At 36.5% G+C, this 25,546-nt stretch overlaps 1 protein-coding gene across 2 annotated transcripts in view; it reads right to left on the minus strand.

Moving 5' to 3' along the window:
* Positions 1-40: 40 nt before the first annotated feature.
* Positions 41-25,546, minus strand: part of TAF4B (TATA-box binding protein associated factor 4b) — a 126,556-nt gene continuing 101,050 nt past the window's right edge. For both annotated transcript variants that reach the window (XM_032859723.1, XM_032859722.1), the window contains 2 exons: positions 25,108-25,218; positions 41-1,383 (listed from right to left, as the gene is read on the minus strand). In XM_032859723.1, the coding sequence (XP_032715614.1) occupies positions 1,216-1,383; positions 25,108-25,218 (279 nt within the window). In that variant the 3' untranslated portion in view covers positions 41-1,215. The remainder of the gene's footprint in view (positions 1,384-25,107; positions 25,219-25,546) is intronic.

Genomic DNA, 25,546 nt, shown 5'->3' on the forward strand with positions numbered 1-25,546 from the left:
ATATATATATATATATATATATATATATATATATATATATATATATAAAAACATGCTTCTCTTAATACATTTAGAGACAAGAGCTCCAACAATGCAATGCTGACATTACCTTTTGAGTACTGAATCCAAAATGGAGTCCTACTGTTAAAAATTTCTAATCATCAATTAGCGTTTTTTAAATGCAACAAGATGCTTAAAACTTGCAGTAACGAAAAAGATTTTACAAAACTATCCTTTGATTTAAATTTAAAACAACACACAAAACAAAAAAATAACTTCTTCCTTTTGAAATACTACAAATTTGAAAATGTTTGATACATTTTCCTTTTTGGTCGGACTGTGATTTTGTCCTGTCAACAAAACCTATACCAGCTGTGTTGGGAGTGCCAATCTCACCCCCAGAATGGAGGGGGCACCGCGGCACACTTCCCACTCTGGGATTCTATTTTCACTTTCCCCTCCGCAGGCGAAATGCAATGCCCCTTCATTCCTTCCAATATTTCCCACCTTTCCCAGTTTCCAGTGAGGTGTATTAGCAGTTCCAGTTTTATAGTTTCCCAGACCAGGATGTCCCCTCACTCGGTATCAGAAACAGCATATGGTGATGAGCCAGAGAACCGCAACCTCAGGCACAAACTATCCCCATTTGCCTCAGTTTTGACAACACCTGGATGAGCTGATCAAAGTCACCACAGACCTATTCTGTGGCTCGTCACCTGCAACTACAGAAGGTGACTGTCACAATCAGCTATGCAACTTCTGATCCCAGCCCAGAAAACCTAATACCTTGAGACAGGTTTAGTAGAGGATGGAATTCAGTTTGCTTGGTAAGTAGTTACTCTTCCTTTCTTTCCCTTGCATCTTAATGCTGGCTGTATTAGGGAAATCACCTCACCTGTTAACAGTTTGGCAAATGAAGCAGGTGGTACCAAACAGGGCCTTGACTTGCTGTAATTAAATGCACAGGTAGGCAGAAGCCTACGTCTGTATAAACTGTGTTTCATTAACCAATTTCCAGAAGACAAGGTTGAATTCTAATCATTAAGAACCCCATGGGATGTATAAATAAGATTTAATAAAAGTTTATAGCTGTAAACAATGGTCTTCCCTATTGGTGATTATTTTCCGGTAACTGAAACTTCAGGAGAGTGCAACAGTGCTCTTTATGTCTTCTTTGGCAGTAAACAGCAAGGATCTGGATGGAGAGTGCAGTGGTCACTTCAGAAGGGCAAGGTATAGAGCTCGAGAATACCTCATCTCTCTTTCCTGTTCCATACAGAATATCAAGTCCCTGAGACAGATTCTTGTGATTCTTGGACGAAGCAACTGTTTGGTGGCTGTCAGGCTGGATGTCCCAGAAGCAAGAAGATTGTCTTTCAAGCCCTAAACAGAATAAACAGAAACAAAAGTTTAAAGTAAGTGATCTCATAAAGGGAAAAACTGTCTTCAGAATGAAGATCTGACTAGCTTCTGGCCACTGAGTTAGGTGCTGGAGAGAATACAGTGATGCAGCAGTCTCCACCCTGTCCCCCAGCAGCCCCACCTCATAGGGGAAGGCCAACTGCCACACCAGTTCATGACCTCATTCATTCTCTCTCTCACCTGGACTATGGCGACAGGCTCTTAACTGATTTCTCCCCTTCCGTGCTTGACTTCACCCCATTCTTTGCTGTGTACTGAAGGCCAGACCTTCCTCTTTAAAGGTCTTAGATAAAACTTTTGGGAGTGATGGATGTGGTCATTATTTCAGTTGCAGTGATGATTTCATAGGTGTATGTAAAAAAACCTATCAGACCGTGTGCAGTCTCTTGTGTATCAATTATAAAAACAAAAAACACCCTACGCGGCTCACATCCCACCATTCTGTTGTACAGAAATCTCTGATGGCTCACCGCTACCCAGAGCACTTACCTGAGCACTTGTTAAACTGTCAACTATGGGACTCACCTCCCACGCATGATCCCTTTGCTTTCATTTAACATTGCAGCACGTTGCATGGGTGCTGTCTCCATTTATCAAATGAGAAAACTGTGCTGAGATAGGTCACGCAACCTGTTTAAAGTCACACAGCAGAACTGAACTGTGACTCAATTTCTAATTGGATCTAAAGTGAGAGCTCTTAGTCACTGGACTATATTATCTACCAAATCAGGTACAAACTCATCACCTGGCATCCCTACAGGCTCACTTCCCACTGCTCCTTTACAAAGCATCTTAACTCTGGCCAATAGATAAAGATCTGCAAAAGGCCATTCCAGACCAATCTACTCATCTTTTCTTTTCTTTTCTTTTTTTTTTTCATTTATTTATTTGAGAGAGAGAGAGAGAGCAAGAGAGAGCAGGAGTGAGGAGAAGGTCAGAGGGAGAAGCAGACTCCACGTGGAACTGGGAGCCCGATGTGGGACTCGATCCCAGGACTCCAGGATCATGACCTGAGCTGAAGGCAGTTGCTTAACCAACTGAGCCACCCAGGTGCCCCTCTACTCATCTTTTAAGACTCATTTCAAAGGGCCTACTTGCCTTCCCCCACCAAAGGAATTCTCACCGTAGCAATTACCTTATATAGTATTACAGTAATTTGTATATGCTATCATCACTACTACATACCCACTAGATCATAAGCTTTTTGAAGATAGGGACTATCAACCAATGTGGGCTCTAAATGGCATTCAAAAATGAATGAAACCCAATACACCTATACTAAGACAGTTTTCTAAATATTAGTGTCTACACAACAGTATTAAAACAAAGAAAAAACTGGAAAAAGAAATGAAAAATACAGAATTTTCAAACAAAGGATAATTTTTAAAGATTTTATTTATTTGGCAGAGAGTGAGTAAATGAGAGAGAGAGCGCACAAGCAGGGGGAGCAGCAGGCAGAGGGAAAGAGAGAAACAGGCTTCCTGCTGAGCAACGGGCCCTACCTGGGGTTGGTTCCAGGACCCTGAGATCATGACCTGAGCAAAAGGCAGCCTAACCAACTGAGCCACCCAGGTACCCCCAAAGGATAATTCTATAAAGGTGAAATCCTTTATTTTCCTACTTTTTAAAAACCATACTTTGTTTCCAAAAACATCTTGATAGGGTTGGTAACCCTCCTGTCACCCTCCAAAAGACTTACATAAGAAAAGATATTTACCGGGGCACCTGGATGGCTCAGTGGATTAAGCCTCTGCCTTCAGCTCAGGTCATGATCTCAGGGTCCTGGGGTCGAGCCCCGCATCAGGCTCTCTGCTCAGCGGGGAGCCTGCTTCTCCCTCTCTCTCTGCCTGCCTCTCTGCCTACTTGTGATTTCTCTCTGTCAAATAAATAAATAAAATCTTAAAAAAAAAAAAAAAGAAAGAAAAGATACTTACCTAACACAGGAAGCAAATCTGGTTCCATAACTATCCTTTTATAACTATCAAATTTTAATTATTTCCTCTACATTTCTGTTTTGCTTTGCTTTGTTTTGATGAAGGAGAAAGAAATCCTTTTTAAGGTATCCAATAACACCATGGTCAAACCAAGTCAACTTAATTCCATGCATGTTCCACAAATGACTGAGGGGCACTTTATCTGATGGTCAAATAAAATTTCCTTGAAAGATGCCTTGCAATTTGGAGGGAATTGCACAATCAAATTTCTATACTCGTTAGGTTAAACTTGCTCAAAAGGGTTCATGGAACAAATTTTGGAAAGTCCACATTTTTAGAAAAGACAAAAGCGTTACTCTCGCCTGCACTACTGCCTGGCTACTTATCCAGGAGTCCATCTACAGTATAGAGCCAGTCTCTCACCACTTCTGCAAGGTTCTTACTAATGAATGCAGTTTATAGAAATATAAGTATCAGCCTCTGTAACTTCAGCTAAGAACGGCAGTCAAGCACTAGCACATTCCTCTTCCCTGTTAACGTTACCACTTAGGGGTGGTATAACATAGATGCAATCTTAACTACTGTAAACTATCACTATCACAATACTTTCATAAAATTTTTAAGAATAGGGATGCCTTAGCTCAGGTAATGAATCTGGGGTCCTGGGATCAAGTCCCGCATCAGGGTCCTTCCTCAGGAGGGAGCCTGCTTCTCCCTCTGCCTGACACTCCTCCTGCTTATATGCACTCTTTCTTACAAATCAATAAACAAAAATCTTAAGTAAAAAAAGATTTTTGCAGAAATGGACCAACAACTCAGCTTTGGAAAACTGGATTAAAAAAACACACATTAGGAAGAGAGAATAAAACACATCATGGGCAGCGAGTGGCAATTTTGTTGTATACAGGAATTATCTGTTTAAAACTATAGTACATTTATTTTATTTTTAAACTATAGTACCTTTAAGTAGAGGTACTTTTCTTAGCCAAAAATTAGATGTAATATGCTAAAGCTGAATCGACAGTTGTTTATAAATGTTCAAGTACTAAGAGTTTACCTAAAAAATCAGTCATTTAGTGTTTTCTGTGAATTTAGAAATTAAATGGCTAGCTGGATACACTATGTCTTGGCAATTCCATTTCTATGTAAGTACCCAGAACTATATCATATGTTCACCAAAAAACATGTATGAGAACATTTAGCACTATTATTCATAACAGCCCTAAACAAGACACAATCCAAATGCCCATTCAGCATCGGTAAGCTGTGGACTACTTATCCAAACGGAATACTACACAGCAGTAACAAGTTACAAGTAATATGGATGAATACTGCAAAAATTGAAATGAAAGGTTCCAGATGTAAAGGAATACATAGAGTTTGATTCCGTTTCTCTAAAGTTCAGAGCTATAGAAGTTAGGACAATGATTCCCCTTGGGGGGCAGAGGAGCAGTGCCCAGAAGGATAGGAGAGGGTTGTCTGGGGTTCTGGTGATGTTCTCTGTCTAGACTGCAGTATTGCCTACATGAGTGTGCATGTGCCGTGAAAATTCAGTGAGCTCTGATTTGTGTGCTTTTCTGCATCAGTATTATACTTTAATAAAGAAACTAAAATGCTCCCCAAACACCCCAATAACCCTTGTCTAGGTAGGAAATAAAAAAGGGAGCAGAGAGGGAAAAAGAGGAAAGTAAATAAGGCAAAAATGTTAAACAGAAAAAAATTAAAGAAACCAAATCATCTGGGTAAAGAACAAAGGGGTCACAGTTCATGTTTGTCATGTGACAAGCCTAAAGGATTCAGGATAAAGAGCCATATTACAGCTGCCAGCACGGGGTTGAAAAGAAGGTCATTCCAACAGGATGTAGCAGAAGGCCTGAGGCAATGTTATAAATGAAACAAACCTCAAGGGACATTCAGTAACCCAACAGAAATGTCTTTCATAATTCACAACTTTACAAAGGTGATAGCATCCTCTTCTCCCAAACAGTGACACGCTTAAGAAAGTCAATCTTTCTTGAACATGGATACATATATATAGCCTTTTTATTCCTATGCTTATGGTTTGGGGATGACTACAGTCTGACTTGTCAGTTTCACAATGACCTGGCCAGAATAATCAGCTACCTCTCAATTATCCGTGGTTAAGAGAGTGGCTAATGCATGCCTAACTTAAAGCCATTGAAAAAAACCCAAAAACCAAAAACCAAACAAACAAAAAACCAGACCCTGTGACAACGTATTGTTTATTTCTGAAATAGGGTGTTTCCCCAATCATCTTTCTACATGAGGATATTCTTTAACTTGGATTCTTCATGTGGATGAAAAGCAGGTAAAAAGGAAGAGAAAGGTCAAAAGAGATGAAAGAAATAATTCACTTACCAAGTATACAACAAATGTTCTTAAAAATCATAATAAGACCTAAATGTTCATATATTCTACTACTGCTAAGTCAATTAAGTTGGCCTTCACTACTGTTCAACTGCATTTTGAGGAATTCTTCTAATAAGAAAAAACCGAAAGTTACCAATTTCAGAAAAATAACACCATTTTAAGAATAACACTAATTAAAAATAACCCATTATCTAAACTTTTATTCCCTCAAGTTAATGGAGTGGGTGCTCTGCCTTTAAAAGTTTGTTTACTTCTTTTTCCACATTTCCTTAAATTCTATTACTGCTATACTAATTGAAAAGCAAATATAACGTCTTTATGAGCCCAGGGGCTTCATGAATCCTGCTAAAGTTCTCAGTGACTCCGTATGGGCTTCTGTTTCTAAAAGCTGCCATTCATGGCAACTTAACTTCATGCTAGCTCAAATTTAAAAGTTACCTGTGTTACTGGCCATCTGCTATGGGCAAGGAACTGTGCTAGGCAGCATAAGATATACAGGAGGATTGAACAGTGGTGAGCATCTGTTGTCTCCTCCATAAGCAACCTCACACAAATTACTTAAGTTTTCTGTGCCTCAGTTTTCTAATCTGCAAAATAGAGACAGTAACAGTAATTATCTCATAGTGTTGTCTTGAGGATTAAATGAGAACAATGCCTGGCACACAATATACATTCTGTAAGTGTTAACCCTTCTTATAATAAATTAATTCATTAGTCAGTTGGGAGGTTTGAAGGTTTATAAACAGGAAATAGTGTAATTCTAGTTCCAGAACTTTTCTGACATCCCCTAGTTAAAACTAATTTTAATAAACTTACTGCCTATGTCCTATTCTGTTAAGTCCTAACTAACTTAAATAATTTCTCCTGCCACATTTACTTTGTTCCTTCCTGTGAAATCCTTGAGTTTTAGTGGAGCTATGAATGCCTAAAGCTAAAAAGTAGACTAATGGGCATTTCAGGTGTGTGGCAGGTGGACAAAGGATATATCCCAGGACAGGAAGCTTTTCATCGGCTCCTCCAATCAAATACTGGAGGAGCCTGATGCTCTACAGACCCAACCAAGTTTATCAATATTGTTTCTAGAAGCTAACATCAACTTCTTCCATTCTATTCCCTGGATCAGAAGACTAATAAAACACAAATGTGTCCCTGAATCTTAATAATTAACAAGAAGCAAAAAAAAATTTCTTAATAGAGACAAAGATTCATTACATTTTCAGGCTCCACACCTGATTTTATCTTAACCCCATGTACTATGGCAGCTTGTAATGTGAGGGCTCCAGTCTTCTACTTCAGGGAGGAAACAAGGAATATACATGACAACAGGGGTACAATGAAGACTGGCTCCAAGAAAAAAAATCAAGTATCTTCTAAGCCCTGGAAGCAAGGATAAATAAAGGATCCTGGATGCCTGGCCTTGTGTAAGAACACTAAAAACCTGTATTCGAAGGATCTGAGCTTCTAGGCCTTAAGGGCACCAGAGAGCAAAAAATACTGAGCTTCAGGATTGACCGCCCTCTGCTGGTCAATGAGAAGAACTTTTGAAGCAACAGAGCTGCTTTTATCACCTTCGTTTTCACTCCTTTTATTTCAGAATATTGACAACTCTACATGTTTTCTTCTGCCCTAGAATTTTGCTACTTCTATGTATCTACGTTTCAACAGTCTTTTATAGAAAAAATAGCTCTGTCATTAGAAGAAATATATAAAGATAAGGCCGGTTCTTCTGTGCTAATATGATAATCCCCCTCCTTTATCTCCGAAAGTATTCTCCAAAAGAATCCTTTCTTAAAATCCACACCTCATTATTTAATTTCCTAATAAAGTCTCCAACTTAATGTATCCGAAATTCCTCATGTTTCAAACTGTTAGTCCTCTTTTCTCCTCTTCTTTCTTATTTAAAGAATGGTAATACCATTCACCTCCAATGCCCAAGCCCGAAAACTGGGGTATCATCCTCAACCCTTTTTTCCTCTACATTCCATCTGTCACTTATCAGTTCTACCTCTTAACGATTTCCAAATCATCTGCTTCTTTCTATATTTTCTATATTATCTTTATTTTCTATATTTTCACTGTCATTATCTTTTGCCTAGGTTACCTCAACAACCTTCTTAAGCAACTTCCTTAGCTCCAGTATTAATATTGCTCACACTGAAGTGGGAATGATCTTTCTAAAATAATAATCAGATGACACTGTTTTCCTGCTTAAGATGCTCCAACAGCTAGAAATCCGTAGGACCTTGTCCAAGTACCCAAGCATGACACAGGAGTCATCCACGAGCATACCAAAGCCTCTCCCCAGTGTCATCTCTCATTTCTTTATTCCTGTCCCAAACTACTGAGCATGCCACAGAGTACTTTTTTCCTCTGCTCCAAGACAGGTAATTCTCTCCTCCTGAACTCAATCTCTCTATCCCATCCTTGTATCACATCACCTTACCAAGTTCTTTAAAACTCAGTTCAGGTACCTGTTTCCCCAGTGCTAAAAATCCAAACTTACGCTGGGTTGGGATCAGGTGCAAGCCCTGTGTACTTCAGTAGTACGCTGAATTTCATCTTACCGTCACATGCATTCAGCACAATGCAGCTACCTCTTTAATTTTCTCACTTGCTAGAAGGGAAGGATTTTGGAGCTGTGAATATTTTATACAACATTTAGCACTTAGCTGGTATGCATTCAATACTATAGTATGGTTATGTGTCTAGTGCCACTCAATAACTTCACTTATGTGAATTAACAATAAAAATGAGCCATATTATGGCTTTATAATCAAGATCCTGTGGTCATTCTTAGCTTTAAGCCAAATAAATCTGGGAGAAAATGTAAAGTCCTTTGATGGCCTGTTCCTAAGCATTATCCAGCCCTCTAACAACTTATCTCACCCACTCATCCCCACCAAGCTGCCACCAGATGAATTTGCTCAAAAGGCTGTTTTTTTGCCACTCTTTCCAAAAAGAAAATGCTTCAGCCCACCAAATAATGTAACACACAAGAACAGAAGATTACCAAATAAATAAACTCTAAAACGTAGTAACTTTCCTTTTAACACTACAGTTATTTTCTTTAACCTTTAGTTAAGACATTTACAAAGTCCTCTGAAAACTCAAACCATGTCCAAAGATAAATTTTACCTACTACTTTATGAAAACTTCAAAGGACTGCCAATTAACTTTTTTTTTCTTCTTTCAGAATCAGCTTTGATTTTATCCTTGAAGAAATTTAATGTTAAGAAAAATTACAATAGTATCAGTAAAGGTGGTTGTGCCTCACAACTAAAGGTAAGTTTACCAATATATTTTAGTATGAATAGTAGCTTTATTTAAAACTCTGGTAATTCTAGTGACACCTGGGTAGCTCAGTCAGTTAAGCATCTGCCTTTGGCTCAGGTCATGATCCCAGGGTGCAGGGATCGAGTCCTTCATTGGGATCCTTGTTCAACAGGAGCCTGCTTCTCTCTCTGCCCACCACTCTCCCTGCTTATACTCTCTTCCCCTCTCTCTGACAAATAAGTGAAATCTTTTATAAATAAATAAATAAAACAATAAAACAATCTCTGGTAATTCTAGAGTTGGTAAGTTGCATAGGATTGATGGAAAATGATTTAACAAAGAAACTGAATTTATAGGAAAAATAAAAAAGCACTACAAGTGGTAAATATAAAAACTATTTTTATTTTCATAAACTATTTAAAAGACTATGACCAAGTAACAACAATGTACTAGAGTTTAAAACATATGTAGAGGGGCGCCTGGGTGGCTCAGTGGGTTAAAGCCTCTGCCTTCAGCTCAGGTCATGATCCCAGGGTCCTGGAATCGAGCCCCGCATCAGGTCTCTGCTCAGCAGGAAGCCTGCTTCCCCCCACTCTGCCTGCATCTCTGCCTACTTGTGATCTCTGTCTGTCAAATAAATAAATAAAATCTTACAAAAATATATGTAGAAGTAAAAAGGTGATACAATAGCACAAAGAATGGGAGGGACTTAAGTAATAGAATTATAAAGTTAAAAGGTTTTCACATCTTATATGATGTGTTAATTCAAGGTTGAGTGTAGTCAGTTAAGGATATCTACTATGCCTGTTAATGGATACATACAGCAACCATTAAAAAAATAAAAGAGGAGTATAGTTAAAAGTCAACAGAGGATACAGAACATCACATTAAATACTATATAATTCACTCAAATTATGGAAAGCAGAAACAAAATAACAGAGGGGACAAACAGAAAATAAATGGCCAGATGACAGACCCAAATTCAATCACAGTGAAATTATATTAAATGTAAACAGACTAAACACTTCAAATACATTTTCAGACTGGACACAAATCGCAAACTCAATTATATGCTATTCATAAGAGATCAGCTTTAAATAAAGACACAGGCTGAAAGTAAAAGGACAGAAAAAAATAAACCATGCAAATACTAAGGATAATAGTATTTGGTGTGGCTATAATAATACTAAACAAAAGAAGACTTTAAGGAATATTACTAGAAATGAAAATAATTTCACAATGACAAAAGGGGGAAATTCATCAGAAAGACATAATGTGTTTATGCCTAATAACCATCAAATAAAAGAAGCAAAGATTGATAAGTAGAAACAGACAAATGTACAACCATAGTTTTAAAAAAAGAAAACAACTTACTAACCTCTCTCAGTAACCCATGTAACAAGCAGCCACAAAAAAACTGATAAGGATATAGAAGACTTATATAGACCCTTACTCAATACTAAAGAACACATATTCTTCTCAAGTGCACAGAGAATATTCCCTAAGATACACCATATGCTAAGATGGGTCTCAAAAAATTTAAAAGGATTGAAATCACAGAATATGTTCTCTAACCATAATGAAAACACCAAATACTTAAAATTAACACACTTTTTTTTTTTTAAGATTTTATTTATTTGACAGACAGAGATCACAAGTAGGCAGAGAGGCAGGCAGAGAGAGAGAGAGGAGGAAGCAGGCTCCCCGCTGAGCAGAGAGCCCGATGCGGGGCTCGATCCCAGGACCCTGAGATCACGACCCAAGCCGAAGGCAGAGGCTTAACTCACTGAGCCACCCAGGCGCCCCTAAAATTAACACACTTCTAAAACAGTCTGTATTTCAAAGAAGATACCAAAAAAGGAAACTAGGAAATATTTTTTTAATATAATGATAATAAAAACACAACATATCCAACATATCAGCTTTTCTACTTTGGCTTCACTCCTACAAACTAACAAATTTATAGCATTAAATGTTTATATTAGAATAAAAAAGTATACCCAACCTTCATCTCAACTAAGAAGCAGAAAATATTAAACTCACTGGCAGTAGAAGAAAGGAAATAAAAGGGGTGGAAATCAATGACATAGGAAATAAGACAAGTATTTTTTTAAAAAGAAATAAAGCCATAAGTTAGTTTTTGGAGAATATTAATAAAATGCACGAACCCTTATCTAGACTAATCAGGAAGAAAGAGAACATAGGAATGATCAACATCAGGAATGAAATTAAAGATAACATCACTACAGACATTAAAAGATAACAAAGAGATACAAAGAATAATTTTATATGAATGTCTTCAACAACCTAAACGAATGCAAAAATTCTTTGAGAAACACAACTTTCAAATATTAAGAAACACAAAAAGAGAAAATCTAGTATTGAGTTTTCTTCACATGGAGAACTTCTGAATCAGGTGGTTTTATTGGTAAATTCAATCAAACATTTAAGGAGGAAATAAAACCTATCTTAGACACTTAAACACTTAAAAAAAAGAAAAAGGAAGAAAGAACACCGGCATAAGTCAAACCAAACTAACAAGGACACTACAACAAACTGAAATTACAGGCTAATATCATTCATGAACACAGAAGCAAAAATACTAAACAAAATGAATGAAGAGCAAATAGAATCCAGCAACATGTATAATCAATTTTATATTGTGACCAGTTGGGATTTATTCCAGGATTAAAAAGCTGGCTAAAATTTAAAAACAAATACAAATTACCAAATTAAGAGAATAAAGGAGAAAACTCATATGATAATCAGATAAATTCAGATAAGCTTTGGCAAAATTCCACACCCATTACCGTAAAAGGCCTCAGCCAACTAGGAAGAGAAGAATTTCCTCTATAAAAAACTCACAGCCAAAATCATACTAAAAGGTTAAATACTGAGTGCTTTTTCCCTAAGATCAGAACAAGGCAAGGATGTCCACCCTCACCATTTCTATTCCACACAGTACTAGGGATGTTAGCTGGTGTTCTGAGGCGAGAAAAAAATAAATAAAAAGCTGGAAGACTGTAAAGAAAGAAGTACTCTATTTTGATTTGTAAACATGATTGTTTAGCAAATCTTTAGGAATTTACACCAAAAACTACCAGAACCGTTAAGTAAATTTAGCAGGTTGGATGATACCAGATTTGCTATATTAGCAACAAACTGGAAAGCAGCATTTTAAAAATACCATTTCAATAGCATCAAGAAAATAGTATCTATGTACAAATATAATAAAAGACATGGACTTTTTAAAAAAGATATATATAGCAACAAACTGTAAGAAAAGAAATACATTTATTTGTTAGAGAGAAAGAGAGAGAGCATGCAAGAGCACGAGCAGGGGGAGCAGCAGGCAGAGGGAGGAGCAGGCTCTCCGCTGAGCAAGGAGCCCAATGTGGGACTTGATACCAGGACCCTGCGATCACGACCTGAGCTGAAGGCAGATGCTTAACCAACTGAGCCACCCAGGCATCCCAACATGGAAGTCTTCTATATAGAAAGCTAAACAATTGCAGAGAAATTAAAGATGACATATATAAATGTAAGGATATACAAAGCTCATATTGCCTCAAGATAGTTAAGATGTCAGTTCTTTGAAAACTGATCTATAGATTCAATACCATCCTAACATACATATGCACATTTTTGTAAAAATGACAAGATGATTCTGAAATTCATATGAAAATGCAAAGGACCCAGAATTGTCAAAAACACTCTTGAAAAAGGACAGAGGTGGGGGATTTCGATTAATGGATTTCAAAATTAAGTACAGAAAAACAGATCAACAGAATAAAGTATGAATATGTACTTCTACATACACAGTAAATTGATTTTAAATAGAAGTCACAATAAATAGAAGTCTTTTTAATAAATGGGATGGAGTAACAAGATACCTGTATATAAAAATTAATTGGCCTGAATCCCTAACTTCAGATCAGACATAAAAATTAGAAGATCAAACACTTAAAATGTAAAATATAAAGATTCTAAGAAAAAAAATCTTCAAAATCATGGGTATACAAAATTTTTTAGGATATACAAAGCAGTAATTATAAAAGAAAAAAATGATAAATTACACTTCATCAAAGTTAAAACCTCCTGTTCTTCCAAAAGACACAAATCATGAAAATAAAAGTACACTGCTAAAGGGAGTGTGAAGTGGCACAACCACTTGAAAAACTTTAAAGTTCCTTATAAAATTAAACCTGCATCTATCTTAGGATTCAGCAGTTGCACTCCTAAGTATTTATCTAAGAGAAATAAAACCATATATCCACAAAATGACTTTTACAGGGATGTTGACAGCCGATTTGTACTTGCCAAAAAATTAGAAAGAGCCCAAGTATCCAATGAATAAACAAATTATGGAGCATTTACACTATGGAATACTACTCAACACTAAAAAGTTGGCATGTGCAATGTGAATAAATCTCAAAAACATGTAATGCAGAGTGAAAATTTAAAAACAAAAAAGTACACTGCCATATGATTCCCAATTACACGAAATTCTAAAACAGGCAAGACTAAGCTATAGTAACAGAAATTGGAGCAGTGACTGTGAATAAAAGGTTGGATGGCAGTGGTAATGACTGAAAAGACATGACAGAACTTTCTGCGGTCATAGAAATATTTTGTATCTTGATTTGGGATGGTGGTTATAATTAAAACCAGCACATCTTACTGTAAGTAAATTACACCTTGATCTTAAACCAAGTGCAAAGTTCCTTGGAAGTTTTAAAAGTCATCCCTCCTTCAGACTTCCCCCAAAGGAATATGGTTACTCTTCCCCACTGTCTGGTGTGCTTTGGTATAAAAGTTTAAGAGGTACTGTGATGTTAGAATTCTATGCTCACAAATATTATGACAGGTACAGAGAATGTAGACAAAGAAATGTTTATTCTAACATTATGTGGGAAGTTGTTTGTAAATAAAAAAAAATTACCCAGAATATACTGTAAGACTCTAGAATATATTCACCTCAAGAAATTTTAAGTATTATTGAAGTGCTTGAAAAATTTAAGTGTCAGCATTTCTCAATGGGGGTGTTATTAGAATTCTGAGTAAGTCTGACTGGGCGGATCTGCCTCTCATATTGCATAATGTTTAGTATCACTGGCACCCTGCCACCAAATGCTAGTAGCACAGTCCTAACTCTTGAGTGACTGTCAGAACAACAACATTCCACACATCTCTAAGCACTCCACAGGAGTATGTACTGTCCTCAGTCGAGAATCACTAGTCTACAAGCTAATGGCCAAAAGCATATGCAAGCAGCATGAAAAATCATCCACTTAATAGACTTAATCTACCATACCATTTTAATTCCAAAGCTGATAATTTAACTAATGACTACCTTTACTTAATCTCCAAAAGAAAAAAAGTTCATGCTTTTATGTGCTATATATAAGACCAACTTGGGAGAATAAAGAACAAGTGATTCTGTTGAAATCTATAATTAAGGAAACCAAACACAACCACTGACAACACTGTCAATAGTAACAAACTGTAAGATAAAGAAATAACATTAGAAACCAAACTACTAAATGGATTGATAAATCTAGAAGATGATTAGCATGGTCAGAACCCTACAAATGGCCCATGAATGTGCAACGTCAGGCTTAGAAAAAAAAAAAAATAAGGATACTCCCAAGGTATTCTTTGTGGCAGAAAATTATCAAACATTCTAAGCTAAGTCAGACAAATATTAACTAATTTGCTTTATGGTTTCAATATTCAAACTTGCTTTTCATCTTGCAATCAAAACACAACATAATCATTTAATGACAAGAAAGGTTTGTTAGGATACTATAATTTTACTGACATATGTGAATTCAAGAATGGATACTGAGAACAAGACTAAACCTAGAAAATGGATATAAGGCCACCTACATGCCCAGTACTAAGAAGAGAAAGATGAATTAAATGCCACATGGTCCTATAACAAGAGACTGAAATAGTGATTAAAATGGTCTCTTGGGGGCTCAGTCATTTAAGTGTCTAACTCTTTATTTTGGCTCAGATCATAATCTGTTTTGTGAGAGCAAGGTCTGTGATGGGCTCTGCACTGGAATGTGGAGCCTGCTTAAGATTCTCTCTCTCCTTCCCTCTCTGCTCCTCCCCTCCGCCATGGAAGTACTACTCAAAATGATCTATAAATTTAATGTTATCTGTATCAAAATTCCAGTTACCTTTTTTGCAAGCATTGAAAAAATGATCCTAAAATACACATGTAAATGTAAGGGACCCAGAATAGCCGAAACATCTTGAAAACAAAGAATCAAGTTGGAAAAATCACTTCTGATTTCAAAACTTACTGCAGAACTATAGTAATCAAGACACTGTGGTATTTGTACAAGGGCAGAACAGACACACAGACCAACAGAATAGAGTCCAGAAATAAGCCCATACATCTATGATTAATTTATTTTCAACAAGGGTACTAAGACTAGTCAATGGGAAAGGAAAGTCTTTCCAAAAATCCTGTGCCAGGGACAACTGGATATCTACATGCAAAAGAATGAATTTGAATCCATCTCATACCACATACAAAATGAACTCAGAGAGGATCAAAGATGTAAATAAATATAAGAGCTAAAACTGTAACACTCTTAGATACAAATCTTGTGGCACTGGGTTAGGCAATGCTTTCTTGGATATGGCACCTACAGCAAAACCAAGAAAAGAAAAGGACTGACTGGACTTCATTTCTACAAAGTAAACATACAAATGACCAACAGGGACTTGAAAAGATGTCCAACATTATTAGTCATTAGAGAAATACAAAATAAAACCATAATGAGATACCACTTCATACCCACTGAAATAACTACTAAAAAAAACCCCAAACCAAAACCAGACAATAACTGTTGACCATTACGTGGAGCAATTGGAAACTTTATGCATTGCAAGTAGGAATGTAAAATGGTACAGCCGCTACGCAAGGTGGTTTGACAGTTCCTCAAGAAGTCAGAGAGTTACCATATGACCCAGCAATTCCATTCCTAGAAATAAAACTTGAGTATGAATGTTCATAACAGCATTATTTATGATAACCAAGTATATAAACAATCAAAATGTGGCATATCCACACAATTTATGGATAATGGAATATTACTTGGCCATATATAGGAATGAAGTACTGATAACATGCTACAACTTGGATGGACCTTGCACACATCATGTGAAGTCAAAGAAGGCCACGTATTACATAATTCCATTTATATGAATGACCAGAATAGGTAAATCCATAAAGACAGAAAGCAGATCAGTGGTTGCAAGGGGCTGGGAGGGAGTGCCTGCTGATGGCTATGGAGATACTTTTTGAAGTGATGAAAATGTTCTGGGATTAAATAATGGAGATAGTTGCATAGCCATGGGAATATACCAGAAACTACTGAACTATATATTTTAAAATGGTGAATTTTATGGTATGTGAATTATATCTGAAAGACTGGCAAAGTCTGATAAGTCAAACAAACAAGTTCAAATAAACATTTTGAAAGCAATTTATACTTCCCGTTTTTAATACTCTGTGGAATTCTTGCGGAAAATGCACAAACAGGAATTCAACAATGTACTCTAAATGTTATCAGAAAGTACTGCTGCAGTGTCTAAGGCAGACGTATTGCTTTCCAGGTAAACCTGGGTTTTCACTGTGACATTTATTGACAATCCGAACATCTACTTTGGGAAAATTTCACAGAGAAATTAACTGTCATTTAAACTATGGAAAGATAAGCTTAGCAAAGGAATTACCAACCACTTTTCGCACAAACATTAGTTTGTTGTTAATTAGCACTCATCTATCACTTTGGAAAACCCTCTAAGGCCTGGTATTTACTACATCACAGACGGGATTCTTGCTCTTCACTAAAACTGGAGCCAAACAGCTGATACAAGGCTAAGACAAAGAGCTACTAGTACATTGGGGAATAAGCATAACAGTATAAGTGGTCATGTGAGAAAACTACAATTTAAGAAATCTGAGGAACAACCACTAGGCTAAATTACAGAAGCAGCATGCATACAGACACACTTTCGAAAACTTCTTCTTAGAAGCCTGACAACTTACAGGAATCATCTTAAGGCTTGATAAGTTAAAAAAATAATCTTTCTTAGCATAAACCCATTATTATGCTAACTATAAATAAAGTGCTTTGAAGGAAAAAAAAAAACACTTATAAAGCCTCAAATATCACATATAAAACATCGCGAAAACACTATTTTTGCCCTGGGGAAGGAATGGTGAGCAAAATACTTAATGGAACAGAGGAATGTAACAATAAAAACACTTGAGGAAAAGAAATGGGAATCTTAAAGGTTTACCAACAACTCTTCACAGATAACTTTTTATTTTACATACATTATACTAATTTCCAATTTAACCACAAGTATCCATGGCCAACTGCTAAAAGGCCCACCATGTTAACAAGGTTCATCACTGGTGTCCTGCCATGCTCAGTTATAAGGCAGAATAGGCCAGACGAGCATATATACAGCACAGCTGCCATAAAGAAAACAAACTTTTTCAGACTATAAATTTCAAGTAGGATGAGACCGAGTTCTATTCTTCTCACCACTGTACCTAGCACAGCTTGGTGAATGAATGAGTAAGTGAATACAAATGCCATTTCTTCCAAAGAGAGAATAGAAAGGGCTTTGATTAACCAAAAGCAAAGAGGTACCAAATGGCATTAAGCTTTGAAAATATCAGGGGTGCCTGGGTAGCTCAGTTAGTTAAGCAGCTTCCTTCGAATCAGGTCGCGATCCCGAGTGCTGGGATCAAACCCCACGTTGGGCTCCCTGCTCAGTGGGGAGTCTGTTTTCCCTCTATTCCTCCCCTGCCCCTTCTCTCTCAAATACATAAAATCTTTTTAAAAAAAGGTTTTAAAATAACAATGTCCAGTACTGACTGAGATACTAATAAATACACGCTTTCATATACTGCTGGTAGAAATATAAACTAGTTCAATTTTGGCAGACAGCAAGTAGCAGTAAACATTTAAAAGGAATCTTAATAATAAATATCTCGTTTGACCTTGAAACTCTTCTTCTGGAAAACAAAACAAAACAAAACCCATGGGGCACCTGGGTGGCTCAGCAGGTTAAGCGTCTGCCTTCAATTCAGGTCATGATCCCAGGGTCCGAGGACTGAGCCCCACTTTGGGCTCCCTGTCAGACGGGAGTCTGCTTCTCCCTCTTCCTCTGCTCCTCCCTGTTGCTTGTACTCTCACCCTTTCTCTCTCTCAAGTAAGTAAATAAATAAAATCTTAAAAAGAAAAGAAAAATCCACTCTAGCATTCTCATCTCCTTAAACCTTTGGATAACTTCCTCTACAGTATATAAATAAAGTTCTAGGATCTATCTCAACTTTACTTAGTTTAGGTCACCTTTTAGTGTAGTTTTCAGTCAACCAGTAAAGCAAACTGTTAGAACCACTCACAGCCCTCTGACTTAATACTTTGTCTGGAATCTTTGCTTAGTGAGCCCTTATTAAATTCAGCCTGATACAATTTTATATTCCTTTCCCTCTATTCCATTCCCACTCTCCAGGTAACTGCAGGCAAAATCATTCACGCTTCCAATGGGTAACACCTAGTAGGTAGGTACCTCATACTCTGGGGGCTGTTGGAATTTAAGTGGGGTTACAGAGGTATAAAAGCAATTAGAAGTGGTGAGAGTTAGGTCCTGAAGATCAGCAGTCTCTTAAAAGGCAACAACCTTAAGAGAAGGCATTACAGATTCCCCAGGAGACCAACGTCCCTCAAACAGGGATAGGACTGGTAAAGGTGGATAGGCAGATTAAGGAATCCAAGTACTCAGCTTCACTGGAATCTGTCCATATTCCCCACCCCATTTTTCAGTTTTCCATTCTTTCCCAACGTAACCTTAACACAAGAGACCACAAAACTAGAAACTTGATTTGTATTGAAACTCGGCCACCTGCAGGATTAGACTTTGGGTTTAGTTTTCAGAAATCGCTGCCTTTGGCTACGAGAGATAAGGGTTTCTTTTAGAGCAATCACAGAGGGTTTCACTCCCTTTTGTGGATTTTGAGCTCAGGATCCAAAGCCTTTTCCTTCCCTTAAGTTCCCCAGTGTACTTTGAAGGGACCATTATTCTTACTTTCATGTTAAAACTTTCTGTGGCAGTAAAAATTTCGTCTCCCAAAGCCTCACCTTCTATGGGCACTTGATTACTAGTGTAAACAGCTGATAACGTAACTGTTTTGCTACAGCTTGCATGGATCACTGGTGTCTCCTTTGTCACTTGAAACCGGGCCATTAACGCTTTTAAATCTAATTAGACCGGAGAACCCATTCTGGGAAACCTGGAGCAAATTTAGGAACCCATCATTATATTACTGTTCCTCTACAACTACATATGATACAGATTTCTGTATCAGTCAGCATTTGAACAGAGAACGCCAGGAATGATATAGAATATGGCATTTATAATGGAGAACTGGCCCTAAGTAATTATGAACCTGATCAATTTATGTCCAGCTGTTGAATTTGGTGCTGGGCCTGGCCCAGAGTTTAGAGAAGCCAACAGAGAGGATATGGGGGAAGATGGGGAGCCCTGAGGCTCTCCCATGCCAAGAACGTTTGTGAGCTGCAGAAGCTCCCAGTGTCCCCACACCGACCTTCTGAGAATTAAGAATATGGCTGCAGGGCGCCTGGGTGGCTCAGTGGGTTAAGCTGCTGCCTTTGGCTCAGGTCATGATCTCAGGGTCCTGGGATCGAGTCCTGCATCGGGCTCTCTGCTCAGTAGGGAGCCTGCTTCCCTCTCTCTCTCTGCCTGCCTCTCTGTCTACTTGTGATCTCTGTCAAATAAATAAATAAAATCTTAAAAAAAAAATATGGCTGCAGTTTCCTTTCCACCTTGCAAAATAAAAACACCCCATTGCTCACGGTAACTGGGAGCTATGCAAGAAAAGGAATTCTGGGAAATGTAGCTCAGCTTAGTAAATCTGACATAACACAAATTCACCATACCATCTTTGTCTTTTTAAAATTCTAACCCTTCTATCATTGTTTATTTCTGCTCTCATACATTCAATTTCCAAAGGTCTCATTTTTTTCCAGTCATTGTTAAAAACAGCTTTCTATTCTTGTTCCATGGTTGTAATACATTCTGCTGCTTTTTAATTTTTTTTCCAGTTTCCTACTGCTTCGTGCCTTTTCTTCCACATTCTCCTTTTAATCTTTTATGTAAGAGGTTTCCCTTACATATCTGGTTATCCTTGCCAACGTGTTCATATTCAAAAGGCACTTAACTATGAATATTTAAGACCTCTTCTTTTGGTTAGTTACGTTTTTTCAGAAAGAATGACTCTAGTCTGTAGTCAATTTCAACTACTAAATACTCTTACTGCTGTTTTCTACTCTCATCTATAGTCTTGTGTATTTATGATGTTTGTACTCCTTTATTAACATTTAAGGGGAATCTGGGAAGAAGGAAAGATAAACCATAATGTGCAATTCAACATATTTCATAGGAAGTTTCTGAACATAGCTGTCAAAGAGTCAAACTTTAAATCCCTGGAAAATTTAAAAGATTTGACTATTAAAAAAAAAAGATTTGACTACAATTTAGATTTATGTTTAAGTTTTATGAAAAAGTGTCAGATCTATTTATAGAAGTGTGAACTAAAGATCTCAGAATATAAGAAGCTTTATATATATATATATATAAAATATATATATTTATAAATATATAAATATATTTATATTTATCTTAAGTAATAACGTACTCTAAATTCCAGTGAATCTACATGATATTTATAGAAAATGTTAGATGACAATAAGTATGTTTAAATCTCTGGGACACCAGGGGGGCTCAGTCAGGTAAGCATCTCCCTTCGGCTCAGGTCATGATCCCAGGTCCTGGTATCAAGCCCTGCCATCAGGCTCCCTGTTCAGTAGGGAGTCTGCTTCTTCCTCTCCCCCTGCCTGCTGCTCCCCCTGCCTACACTCTCTCTCACACGCTCTCTCTCTCTAGCAAATGAAGAAATAAAATCTTTAAAACCAATCAATCAATTAATCTCTACTAAGTCAGCTATAATAGATAACAATGCATGCTTCAGAAAGTTATGGTTCCCCTGTAGCCTGGCAAAAAAGAAAGGAGGTAAAGAACAGCACTATCTGTGCCCCGAAGAACATAAAGATTAAAGCTGTGCCCTTTCACATCAATAACCTTAATTTTTATTTCAATCAAATTTTCTAATTTATTGCTAACCAAATTTTCATAAAAGTCCTTTCTCCTCTTAACCCAAGAGTTAAAATCTTATAGGGTAGGACTCTAGCCTGCTTCTAGACAGAAAGAGCATATGTAATTCACTTGATAATTTTTTTCATTCTGGTTAGCAAATGAACTCTATTTTAAGCAACATATACCAGACACATCAATACTGTAAGCACCAGGTAGCTGATCTGGTACTGTAACCACTTAATTTGAAAAGAAATATCACCATGGGGTAACTGGGAGATGGACACTAAGGAGGGCACGTGATGTAATGAGCACTGGGTGTTACTTTCCTAGCTCCAAAGTTGCTTTTATGTATAAAGATGTGATTTTTTAGATATGTTATGAAGTCAAAATAACACCTATCTTTATATTAAACAAAAATTAAGAAATATCATTATGAATGTTGGATCATTAATAAGCTACATGAACTATCTGAAAATATTGCTAGTAGGAAAAAAGATCCTTTCTAGCCCAAGTACCTAAAATTAACACAGGAAATAAAGTTGTTATATGTTTTAATATTCCTAAGGACCACAAACAGATCCCCTAAACATATACATAAATAAAAATATGCAAATACTCTATATCTTAAAGTAGGTCCTAATTTACTGTATAAGTATCTGTACAGCCTGATATTAATTTAAAAGTTAACATATATGTAAATCAAATCAGAGCTGTAAATTAAGGACAAATTCAAATACTCCCAAGTAGTAAATTTTAACTATTTTCTTTTCTTTTTAATGTGAATAGGTTTATGGTACAAATATTTGATCCAAAATGTATTTGGTACTTGTTGCTTTTTGCTATGATAATACAAGGAGACAGCAGCTGATGCTATTCAACTTTTTCAAGACTTCTGAGAGTATCAAATATAAATCTATTAGAGGCCAGGTTAATATATAAGTTGCACAAATAGAAAGACCTTTTTAGGGTAAGAGGCATTTTTCCTTTATTTTACATAAGAACAAATACTAAAAGACAAGAGTCTAAAACTAATTTCTCCAAATTTATTATTATTGTTGATTTATTATCAAAAAATGGTAATCTCTAAGTACAAAGGTAGTAAGCTTAGTTTTCTGAATTTTTAGTGGACAAAACAATCGCATTTGAACTAAGAAGTTGCTCTTCAAAGAACCGGACTCTACCTCACTCCCCTCAGGAATTATATGCTTATTCTTATTAGAATAAGATTTATTTATTTTTATTTTATTTATTAATTTAAAACTAACAGGTAAGATTTCAGGTTCCCATCTATAAAGAAAGACAAAAAGGAAAGCCTCAGCTTCCAATGTATAGAATATTAAAAATATAAATGTTTCATATGTCATTTTTGTGTTATTTGTGGGGGAGAAAACAAATGAATAAAGGGTCTTAAATAACCCCGACCAGGGAGCCTGGTGGCTCAGTCAGTTAAGCATCTGCCTTCAGTTTGGGTCATATTCCAAGGGTCCTGGGATTGGGCTCTACATCTGGCTCCTGCTCTGCAAGGAGTCCGCTTTTCCCTCTCCCTCTCTCCCTTGCTCGTGCTCTCTCTCTTGCCCATGCTCTCTCACCATGCTCTTCCCCATGCTCTCTTTCAAATAAATAAAATCTTCAAAACAAACAAACAAATAAACAATCCCAATTTATGCTATTTAAGTTACTGGAAGGGCAAACACATCAGCAATAAATATCAAAAGAACATACAATATGGTCTTCTCCTGTTTCACATTTTTAAAAGAAAATTGCTTTTAAAGTTAAAAACACTACAAATAAAAATCAACAAAAAAGAAAGTAGTCTTTAGCTAATTTCAAAATAAGGTTCTAAATAAATACTAAAACATCATCAACTCGTTAAAATGGGTATTTTCAATTTAGGTTAGCATTACTTCAAGTACTGGCTGTTATATATTACAGTAAAATCTGACAACTACCTAAACTTGAAGTCCAAGAAATACAGGGGAAAATATACATACTCAAATTCTCAAAACTAAACAAGCACCAAGCAAACAGATTATTCAATGTATCTATATCTAAGTTAGGATATAAATGAGATTTAAAAGTTAATAATTTTACATTTTAATGCCAATAAATAAATCATATAAACTGGTTTTATGTTTGAACACAAAAAGTACATTTTCCCCTGACCCTTAACCTATGACCGACCTTTCTCAGATTCAAACATAAAATAAAAGAAAAAGACACTTAAAAATCTCTGATGACCGGGGAGTCCTGGGATCGAGTCCCACATCGGGCTCCCTGCTCAGCAGGAAGTCTGCTTCTCCCTCTGCTTTTCACCCTGCTTGTGCTCTCTCTTGCTTGCTCTCTCTCTCAAATAAATAAAAAAAAATATTTAAAAATAAAAGAAAATAAAATAACCTGAAAGACAAAAAACTTATCTGAGGGAGGTGGTGCAGATATAAATAAAGACTGGGAATAAATTGATAGTAGGTATAACAGGGTGGTAGGTATATGGAGATTCATTATACTACTCTATCATTGTGCGTTTCGATTTTTCCAAAAAGTTATTCCTACCATGCACAGACTTTAAACCAGGAATTCCATTTTTAGAATTTAGCCTATAGTTACATTGGACAAACATAACAATGTCAGTATAAGAACGTTCTGCAAAAAAATTTCCATTAAAGGATAGGTTGATAAATTGTGTTTATCTAAACATAGTAATGTCCTATATCTTTAAAAATTATGGAGGTCAATGAGGGAGATTATAGAAAAAGATCCAGGAAAAAAGAAAAACATCAAGGGCAGAACAAGAACTCTAGTTTGAACATGTTTAAGTAAACAAAATCAAACGTGGATTTATGAACACCCATGAGATACATGTCCATATTCGTGACAAATTTCTGGATGGCTATTTCAAAATCTTAATAATGTGCTTGTCTGGTTGGGCAGGAGATAGGGGACCAGAAATCTGTGAGAAGGAAACATTGATTTTTCAAACATTTTTTTATACTGTGATATTTGGTGGGGGGCATGTGAACACATTACATTCACTACATTTATAATGAAAAATAACTGATTTTTTAAATCCTTCTTCTACCGAGATGATTGTCATTCATTTAGGAACTGTCTGTGTTCAGGGTCAATGCTAGGGAGGAGCTTGTCTCAAGCAAAACAGATGAGCCGTGACACTCTTATTGCTGATCCTATCTCGGGGCCCTTACTGTACCTCTATCTCACCCTGATGACTGATCGATAAATGTACCATTACATCAAATATTTGTTCTAAAGACGTAAGTAAGATCCTTCCTTGGTGCGAGTCAAACAATTAACAATTTTTATTGAGTATATAAGTGCCTGGTTCTGTGGGGGAATACAAATGAATAGGATTATAGTCTTGCTCAAAATGTTTAAAATCTTACAAAGAAAAAATATGCATCCTATGTGGACCAGAGACTAATTTGCCATGCAAACACATTATGCACTAAGACAAGAAGAAGTCAATGAGGAAATGAATAGTGGTTCATGCAGGAAATAAAGAGGGCAGATCTGATCTTAAGAGATGAGCTAGATTTAGATATACAGCAGAAAGAGGATTACGTAAGTCACTGGAAAGAATGTACAGAAATAAAAAATTGAGACAGTGAAAACTCAGTAGGACTAGAGATGGGAGACAGGAGGAAGTATAAAATAAGTGATCAGCAGGAGTAAAGTTCAAGGTGATATATATCCTAAAAACCAGGAAAAATTAAGATTTTGTAAAACAGGCAAAGGAGAGTTTTAACAAGCATTTGGCAGCACCAGCATGCTAGATAGGGTAAATTATCTACACGTGTTTGCTTCCTTTTGGCTTGCTTTCTTGACATGAAAAATAAAATAACAAATATTACTTCAATACCTCACTTCCAGACCCAGATTCTAGTGGTCTCTTCTTTCTTGGTCCAATAGCTGCAAGAGCTGTGAGGTTAGCATCTCTATGCTGTATCTGCGCAAGCTCCAACTGTTGTAACTAGAAGATGGAATAAAAGAAAAAAAACAATGTTTACACACAGTCATGCTAAGAGGAGGGAAGAAACTGATCACTAAGCCTACTTCTGTGTTCTTCACCAAATAAGTTATAGTACAAAATAAATATCAGATTCCCCTAATAACCAAGAGCACATCATTTCCTGATGCCTTTACTCAACATAATCTTTAGTCCTCAATCTATAAATAGAAGAGATAGAATTTAGGTAAAAAAGAAGTATAGAAGAAAAACAAGAAAAGAAAGGCATCTAGAGCTTAATGTTTTCTTACTTTAACCACAGGTAAGAAATGCCTGAAGAATAAATAGAACA

The sequence above is a fragment of the Lontra canadensis genome, unplaced genomic scaffold (genome assembly GCF_010015895.1).
Source record: "Lontra canadensis isolate GAN:19392208 unplaced genomic scaffold, GSC_riverotter_1.0 scaffold17, whole genome shotgun sequence".
Classification (NCBI taxonomy): Eukaryota; Metazoa; Chordata; class Mammalia; order Carnivora; family Mustelidae; genus Lontra; species Lontra canadensis.